This window comes from Camelus ferus, chromosome 9 (genome assembly GCF_009834535.1).
Source record: "Camelus ferus isolate YT-003-E chromosome 9, BCGSAC_Cfer_1.0, whole genome shotgun sequence".
Classification (NCBI taxonomy): Eukaryota; Metazoa; Chordata; class Mammalia; order Artiodactyla; family Camelidae; genus Camelus; species Camelus ferus.
In genome coordinates, this window is record NC_045704.1 from 49,053,226 (window position 1) to 49,062,162 (window position 8,937).

The following is an 8,937-nucleotide window of genomic DNA, read 5'->3' on the forward strand; positions in this document are numbered from 1 at the left end:
CTGGTCCTGTGGCTAGAGGTCATTTGGGCCGGTCCAGGTCCCACTTCTGCAGGCCAACCCGGTCCATCTATGCACCCATCCACTCAGAACTGGGCGTCCTGGCTGCGGCCCCCGGGTTCTGCAGCGCTCGCCGTTCTCCCTCCGAGACGGCAGGGGGCAGTACGGCGCCGCCCGCCGCTATCCCGACAGTCTTCGCGCGGGCGCGGAGCTTTAAGCGGGCGGAAGCGGCTAGCACACCAGGCGTCGTCATGCCTGGGGACCACCGCCGCATCCGCGGGCCTGAAGAGTCGCAGCCGCCTCAGCTATACGCGGCTGACGAAGACGAGGAGCCAGCCTCTCGCGACTCGACACGGCTGCGTCCCGTGTACGCGCGCGCGGGGCTGCTGAGCCAGGCGAAGGGCTCCGCCTACCTGGAGGCGGGAGGCACCAAGGTTCTGTGCGCCGTGTCTGGCCCGCGCCAGGTCGAGGGCGGCGAGCGCGGCAGCGGCCCGGCCGGAGCGGGCGGTGAGGCTCCGGCCGCGTTGCGCGGCCGGCTGCTTTGCGACTTCCGCCGTGCGCCCTTCTCGGGCCGTCGGCGCCGGGCTCCCCCAGGCGGCGGCGAAGAGCGCGAGCTGGCACTGGCGCTGCAAGAGGCACTGGAGCCGGCGGTGCGCCTGGGCCGCTACCCGCGCGCACAGCTCGAGGTGTCCGCACTACTGCTAGAAGATGGCGGCTCTGCGCTGGCTGCTGCGCTCACTGCCGCCTCGCTCGCCCTGGCCGATGCGGGCATCGAGATGTACGACCTGGTAGTGGGCTGCGGCCTAAGCCGCGCGCCGGGGCCTGCGCCTATCTGGCTACTGGATCCCACGCTCCTCGAGGAGGAACGCGCCGCCGCCAGCCTCACCGTGGCGCTCATGCCCGTCCTCAACCAGGTGGCCGGGCTGCTGGGCAGCGGGGAGGGTGGCCCTACCGAAAGCTGGGCGGAGGCCGTGCGCCTGGGTCTCGAGGGCTGCCAGCGCCTCTACCCCGTTCTGCAGCAGTGCTTGGTGCGGGCCGCCCGCCGAAGGGGCACCGCCGCGCCGCCCTGAACTGGAAGCCTGGGCCACGACGGACGCCCAGGACCAAGCTGCCACTGTCACCGAAAGGACCCGCGCTGTCGACTTGCAGACTGTAGGGAGCTGAGAACTCGGAGCACAGGAGAGAATCTGGGGAGGCGCGCTTGGAATTGATGCACCTGGACACCTCTGTTGGAACGATTTTTTACAAACTGTTACGTTAAAGAAACTTTTGTACTTGAGTTGGCTCCCAGCCACGACCGTTGAAGGAAACTTGCGAATGCAGCCTGACTCCCAAGTTGGAAAGGACTTCATCTGGACTTGCCTGGAAAGCGGAACCTGGAGCTGATGTCTTGTAAAGGATGGGCCCTATACAGGCCAGCCAGTGACTCCCTCCTATATAATTGGGCTGCTTTTGAGAGAATAGTTGGTCAAGGGGGCTGTGCCTTCTTACATCTGAAAAGGTCTTCTGTTGTTCTTGGTACAGGATTTAAAAAGCTCTTCTAAGCTGGGTAGTGTGTTCTTGGACTCTTGGTGTCAAGGGCTTGAGACAGCATTGTCTTAAACGTGTCATGGTGTCCCTGGTTCAGTCTTGGCTCCTGGGAGAGGGCATTTGAACTGCTAGGAGTGAGAGTTTCTGGATGTTGGGAAACTAGATGCAGTCTGGCCATTCTTTAGGGCAGAACTGGCTAGTCTGACCACAAAGGTGGAATCTTCCTTGTGGATTTGTGCTTAGGTCTGGAATGGAGGAAGGAAGGGCAGCTTGGTCCCCTCTCTGGCCTGGCTTGGTATGAGCTTCTGAGCTTGTGTGTCTCAGGGGCCTGCTCAGCTTCTCTGGCAAGGGCTGGCCTGGGGCAGCTGAAGGACCACACCAAGAACCCTTGACCAGGGGAAAAAAATACAAGTTTTATTTTCTTTCAGTGACATAATACATTTCTAAAGCAGACCTGAAATACATAATACCTCACCAGCAAGAAATAATATAGGAGTGACATAAAAATGATAATACCCTATTGACACCCAGACAGGTGTCAAAGCCCTGGTGGGGCTTTGAGAGGGGAAAAGAGCAGCTGAAGCACTAGCAGCAGTCAGAGGGCTGTTGGGGCTCTGGGGCGGGGTGGGGGTGGGGGCTGTCCAGCTGTTCTTGCAAGAGTGAGCCTCAGCTTTATGAGGATAGTGAGCTGGTGCTAGGCAGTTGCAGACCTCCTCTCTCCCATCCCTGCCAGTCCTCAGACTGTCATCTGGAAATGACCTTCAAAACTAAAGCCAGCACTTGGGGGAGGCTTCCTGGCTGGTCTGGCAGAGCTGTGCCTCCACTTCATTGCCCTTGCCCCAGAATGGATTGCATGGGTGCCACCGGGAGGCCTTTGAAAAACCACTCAAGTCAAGAAATGAATCCTCAGGAAGGTGCCTAGAGCTGAGGAGCCTGGCAGGGCAGGGGTGAGTGGTGTGAGGGTGTTTCCAACCTTCTACTGGCAGCCTTCCTGATCTGATGTATGATTCTTCACCTGTAGGAGAAGCAGAAGCAGGACTCTAGCCCAGAGGGCTGAAAGGCATGGCCTGGCTAGGAAAGGGAGGGCCATCTGCTAACATCTCCCAGTCTCCCACCCCCACCTCCCTTTCTTGGCAACTTTGGCAGCTCAGTGCTACTCTAGATTGTTCCTGACACCTGGGAACCCAGAACCACGAGACAAAAGGCACTTTCTCTATCTAGCCTAGTCTGGATGTGACTCAATCTTGGAGCCCAGTAGGCCAAGGAATAGCAGAGCTGGGCAGGTGAAGGAAGGGAGACTCCTCACTGCCAACCCCCAGCAGCCCCAGCCTTGCTAGGATGGCACAAACAACAGCGGAGCTTAGCCCACCTCAGGGATCACCAATAGGGAAGGAGGATATGGTAGGGCAGGGAATGCTCATGCCTTTTCAAGCTGCACAAAGGGCTGTCATCAGGTTCAGTTTTGGATATTCTTAATCCAGGAAGGTCAGTGTGCTCCAGCTTCTCTGGGGAGCATAGTACAATGCAAGACAGCCCAAAGCCCCTGGGGTAGCAAGTGGGGGCAGGGGCAGGCTTACCAGGTGGTTCTCAAGTAAGGGGTCTGGGGCTCTGAGGAACACTTGTGATATTCCCTCTATAGTGTTCAAAGCCCCCTCTCCACCCACATTCCAGGAGGAGATAGTGTTTCAGCCCAGAACTGGCTCCACTCCCAGCATTAGCTCCTGGCCCAGCTGAGCTGACTAAGCCTGAGTTGGGAGGGGATAAAAGAAACAGGACAGAGCCCCATCTTCCAGGCATTGCCTGTGATGGAAGTCATATGCCTCCCCACAACCACTATGGTGGGCTCCTGCACAAACCCAAGTCCTTCCCTTGCTCATAGCGAGGCCTCAAGGACCCAAACACGAGGATGAGGATAAGGGGAGGTGCAAGACCACTCACTACATCCTTGGGGTCCATGTTCTACTGAGTGCTGTCCGCCTCTGGATGGGCCTTCTGACTCCTGGGCTTCTGCTGGGATTCAGTGGTTCTGAATGAGGAACCCTCCCTCTCGGAGCCCCTGTTCTCTTCACAGCCCTCTGTCCCTGTACCGGGAGAGTCACTGGTCAGTGGCTGGGTTTGGAGGCCACTTGATGCCTATCACTGATCTAGGGTGTCTAGAGCCGGGGAGGGCAAGAAGGGGATAAGCTGGGACACTGGTCTGACTCCAGACAGATGCTGAGTGGGTGAGGGGTTGTAGTACAACTTAGAACCCACAAGAACAGCCAGAGGGAGGGAAATGGGGTGGGAAGGAGCCCTGCAGACAGGGAAAGCCCGAGGCAGGACCCCAGGTGTCCCTGGTACCTTCAGGAGTGGGAAAACCTGGAGCCTGCTGAGCACGTGGACTAGGCCCACACTTGCGGGTGCCTGACCTGGAAGCCGGTCCCTTTGCTGGTCCATGCGCTCCACACTCTCCAGTAGGCGGTCCACCTGGGCTTTGATCTGGCTCAGCTCTCCCCTGATGGAGTGCAGCTCCTCAGTCTGCACTGCTGGGAGAGGGGCCAGAGTTGGTGCCTCCCAGGCTCAGGGGGCAGAGGGCAGTGCTGCCAGGATTCCTGAGCCTGCCCTCACTGCTAAGAGCCGCCCAGCTTCCCCCAACCCTGCAGATGAGGGCTGTGCCCACTCACGCTTTATCTGCCCTGGGGGCAGGTGGCTGTTCCTGGGGGCCTTGTGGGGACTAAAGTTGCTCCTGAGCCCCGTGCCCACGTGGGTTCTCCGGATCTTGATAGGCACGCCGTTGATTAGTGGAGGGATCCTTTGGTACTCATACACCCTACTGAGACAGGACAGACGGGGAGTCAGGCCAACTTGCCCCACCTGCTTGCCCAGAGGATCAAGGGGGCAGGGGACCTACCTGTAGGGGATGTCTTCCCTGTACAGCTCATAGTCCAGGTCATAGTTCCTGCTGTGACAGAGATAAATGGGAATGGGCCAGGGCCAGAGCCCTTGCGCAGACGGCAGTTTAATTTGCAGGAGCTGAGGTATGCAGCTTTTCCTTGGAATCCCAAGAATCTCCACCAGAAGAGCTCCTGTATAGAGACTTGACCAAGGTCACTTTGGAGACCACAGCAAACCAGCTTCCCCATAGCTGGCCTCTGATACAGGCACCTTCTGGGTGGCTCCAGGTGGCAGGAGGGGCAATTGCCAGCCAGATCCGGGCCCTCCAAAGGCTCCTCTGCCTGACCCAGGCACTACTGATCTTAGTCTGGTTCTTAGTCTGGCAAAGGATGAAAGGGAAGAATAAAGTCAGGGCCTAAAGCCATGGAGAGGGTGTGAGAGCCTTTAATCCTTGTGTGGGAATTCCCAGGATGCAAGTCCAGCCATGGTTAGTGCCTTGCCAGGCCACTTTCCCCTTCGCTCCAGGCAGTGGGAGAGAGGCTGAACCTGGAAGGTCCCAAGAAGTTCTCACTGCCTGGTCTCATCTCTGTTCTCAGGCACCTCCAGGGAACTGGTGCCCAGGAGGGAAGGGGAAACGGGTGCAGAGAGAGAACTGGCTTTGGCCTGAGCAGGAAGGCTCTGTGGGGATACAGCTGCAGGAGGTTCAGGTAAAGCCTGCAGCTTGGGCTGAGGCAAGTGAGGAGTTAAGGGGGAGGAGAGGGACTGCATGCTGGGGGCGGTAAAGTTTTTTAAGTAACTTCCTGGTACTGGGCACCCACACCCCCAGCTCAGGCCCAGCCCACGAGGGGCTAGGTCTATGGAGGGCACTGAGGGGGAATGGAGGACGTTCAGGGTTGCTTCTCTTTCATCTCGAGAGATCCCCAGGCCTGCTGATGAGATTTCCGGCCACCCTCGTCCCTGCTTTCCGCCTCAGGAAGTCTGGGTGGGCGGCCCCAGAGTAGCAGGGATGCTGATTCCGGTGGTGGGAGGATCATCCTTGGAGAAAGGGAAGCGAGCCAGCAGAGCGTTGGGAGAGCCTATACCCACCCCTTTGGCGCTGCGGGGTCCAGGTCCGGGTCCGGGGCCTGGGGATCAGGGCGCGGTGCAGGAAACAGGCAGCCCTCTGAGGACCAGGGCAAACCAAGACAGGAGGGCTGGGGGCAGGACAAAACTCAAGGTGATGAGTCTCAGCTGAACACAACCACTTGAGAAAATTTTCACTTGTTCAGGCTCCCTTGGTGGCCCCTCTCTTGGACTGGGCTTGAAACTTTGGCAGAGATTAGACACAGCCTGGGAGCCAATAGCTGACAGCCTTACCTGCTGTGGCGAGACACTGTATGCCAGAGCACTGGTGGTTCAGTGGTAGAATTCTTGCCTGCCATGTGGGAGGCCCAGGTTCGATTACCGGCCAATGCGTGAGGTGTATCTTTTCTTTGCCCCTTTATGTTTTTCCATAAAATGACTTTTTAAAGTACCCAAAAATTAACAGTAAAGAAATGGTAAATCACTGATCGATGAGCACAGACTTGGGAGCTACCTGAGTTGAGACGAGGGCAGGATGGAGTTAGGAGGAAGGGGTTAGGCCATATTCACTGCTACAGCTTGCTGCGTTTAGGGGGACCCTCCCGGCCTGAGGTCCTCCCTGCTCTGCCTCTGTCCCCAGTCATCAGCTAGGTCTGATGCCTGTGCCCTGGCAGTGTGGCCTTGACCCTCTTTTCCCATGGGGCAGCTGCCTGGTTGCCCAGGATTCGCAGCCACATTCATTCCCTGGTCTGGGCTAATTACAGTCTGCAAACTGGGGCTTCCCACAAAAAGAGAAATAAAACGCACCAAGTGCTGTGGGCAGAGGTCAAGCCACCTTCTCCAGTGTCCTCAGGGCCAAGGGTGAGGGTGGTGGGGGAAGGGGACCTAGGGCAATCCTTCCACCACAAACCTTTCCTTCCAGGTTGACAAATGCCATTTTGAGACCCAAGGCACATGGCCTGGACGTGACCAGTTCTTATGGAGAAGTCATCCAGCAGCTCAGGAACCACAAGAACCCTGTCCCCGACCTTCAGGACACCATCCCAAGGGTTCAGAGCCACAGCTACAGCCTGCTTCCCCAGACATGCTGCCCTAGCCTTCAGGGAAGGGCTTCATTTTCCCCAGTGGGGTCCCCTGAGGACACATGGGTCTTAAGGAGGCCACCTCTGCCCCGGGCCTTGAATGTCAGGTGCCCCTTTGAATAGAGTCAGAGCTCCTGCAACACAGCGGCCATTACTCCTCATTGCTTCCCTGTTCCCCTACCTGTACCTACAGGATTGGGTCTGAGCCTGCTAGGCAAGAGGGTGTTGTGGGGGTTGGGTAGACATGAAATCTGAAGAAGGCAACTGGAAATGAAGAACTGAGGAGGGGTTCACCCAGCCTCAAAGTGGCCATGTGAAGAAACAGGAGAGAATGATGGGAAGGAACCACTTTCCTCATATCTGACAAATATTTACAGAACCCTGTCAACCTCCAGACAAGAAGCTACCACAGGAGATGTGAGGCAAACCAACACACTGCATGTGCAGTTCTGCATCACTAAAGAAACCCAAGTTTAAAAAACTAGGAGTTACCTATGAGTACACATCTACCATCAGCCCAAAACAATGAAAAAGCCGTCCACAAGCTGCCACTTTGAGGGAGAGATTTGGCCTAATCTCTTCCCAGGTCAACCTGGAGGTGCAGAGGTTTCTCACAGCAGCCCCCACCCAGCCTTGCCATCCCATCTCTGGGGGTATGAGACCCAGAAGAAATCAGAACCTTTGCCACCAGGGTGTTTACACAATGCTTTTCCTAACAGCAACCACCTGCCTCACTGCCTCCTCGCCTCCATTGCTGGTAAGACAGAACCCACCCAAGTGCCCACAGATGGGGCCAGGAGCTGAGTGCAGCTATCACACATGCCTCGCTGAGGGGATGAAGGGGCCGCTGGGGTTACACACACCCTCGTTACGCCTGTGAAAATGGCACGTTGGCTGGCAGAGGTTGGTAAGCTCCTTTCTGAAAATGTTTGAAGGTTTCTTTAAAATTTCTTTAAGCTTCCCAAGTAAGAGACAAGATTTCATCCAGAAAGTTTCCTGTTTGCTACTTCCCAAACACCTTTACTCAGAAAAAGCCCCAAGGACCCAACAGGTGAGGCTCTCCTTGAAGGACCCACAACCCAGGGTCCAGGCCAGGGGTGGGGACACCACCAGCAGGATGGTGGCTGGGTTACGTCAGCTAGAAGGGGCTTGGAGTGAATTGGATGGACCCCTCCCGCATTTACAGACAAAACTTGTGGCAGAGGGAGTTAGGACCTCCTTTGGTACCACAGTGAGTAGGACTGGCAGCCTGAGTTTGCTGGGGGTACAACTCAGTGAACAAGTCTCCTGGGGTCCTTGTTCTGCCCCAGGAGAGCCCAGGGCCCCAAACAAGCTAGCGATCAGTCTCCATCCCCAGCAGGCAACCCCAGACAGACTCACCAGGAGATGGCTGTGTCCCATGGCCTCTTCTGGCCTGGCAGGGCAGGGCTGGGCTTCGGCTCCTGAGCCATGGCTAAATCTGAAGAGAGCCAGAGAGTGGGGCAGAGCTGGAGGGAGGGAGGGGTGCAGGAGGAACGGGCCAAGAGCACATGGACCCCATTTGCCTCCTGACTGACTCTTCCCTGCTTTTCAGCTCTGAGGCAGTGGGCAGTGACCCCTGAGAGGCATCGCAGCAGAGCGCCTGTCCTTGGTCAGTTGGCAGCCCGGCCTGGCCTCTGGACCCTGGGCCCACCTATTCAGGGCTGGGCTCCCGCTCCAGAGGGGCCACCTCCATCCTGAGGGGACCATGACGCTGAGACAAACAGTCCCTTTGGCTCACCTCACAACAACAACAAAACCCGGGGGTGGGGAGGGCGCTTTACTGTTTCCTCAAACTGACCATGAGACTCAAGCCCATCGCCCAGGCCTTGAAATTTGGGGGTGGTACCGTCAAAAGGCAGGAGGGGATATGTCCGTGATCCTCTGAGGAGACTTCCAGCCCTGGTCCAGGTTAATTCTTGAGTGTTCTGCTGCCTGTCTGCCCGCCCACAGGCCTGCCTGCTGCCTGGCCCACGCCCCACAGCTGCCTCTGGTCTAAGCCCCTGGGTTGGCTGTGTCTGAAAAGGCCAGGGTGGCTCTGAGTGAGAAACAAAGCAAGCAGTCCACTTGGGCTGGGAAGAGGACGCCCCACTGCCCACTCTCTTGGAGGTGGAGGAGTCAAGAGTCACTGAATTTGACTTAGGGGAGGGCTGAGAAGTCAAGCCCGGCAGCCGTCTGTGCACCAGTCCCCGGCCACCGGATGGTCTCCTTTCTCGGCTCCTTCAGTGTTCACCCTCTGAGCACATAGCTCTACGCTCTCTCAGGAGACAAGACGGAGGGGAATCCTGCTCGTTGCTGTATACCCACAGCTCACTTAGGGCCTGGCCACTTAGTAAGTGCTCAGTTGATATCTGCTAAATAAATGAGTGGAACT

At 57.4% G+C, this 8,937-nt stretch overlaps 2 protein-coding genes across 2 annotated transcripts; one reads left to right on the plus strand and one right to left on the minus strand.

Moving 5' to 3' along the window:
- The first annotated feature begins 191 nt into the window (after window positions 1-191).
- Window positions 192-1,547, plus strand: EXOSC6 (exosome component 6). Its single transcript, XM_032486723.1, has one exon. It carries the CDS (start codon window positions 249-251, stop codon window positions 1,065-1,067), a length of 819 nt encoding a protein of 272 aa, XP_032342614.1. The 5' UTR covers window positions 192-248; the 3' UTR covers window positions 1,068-1,547.
- Window positions 1,548-2,294: 747 nt separating this feature from the next.
- On the minus strand, window positions 2,295-7,996 carry LOC116666091. Its single transcript, XM_032488189.1, has 6 exons — window positions 7,926-7,996; window positions 5,488-5,594; window positions 4,418-4,592; window positions 4,191-4,339; window positions 3,936-4,049; window positions 2,295-2,542 (listed from the first exon to the last, which is right to left on the minus strand). Exons 1-6 carry the CDS (start codon window positions 7,994-7,996, stop codon window positions 2,295-2,297), a joined length of 864 nt encoding a protein of 287 aa, XP_032344080.1.
- Window positions 7,997-8,937: the final 941 nt, after the last annotated feature.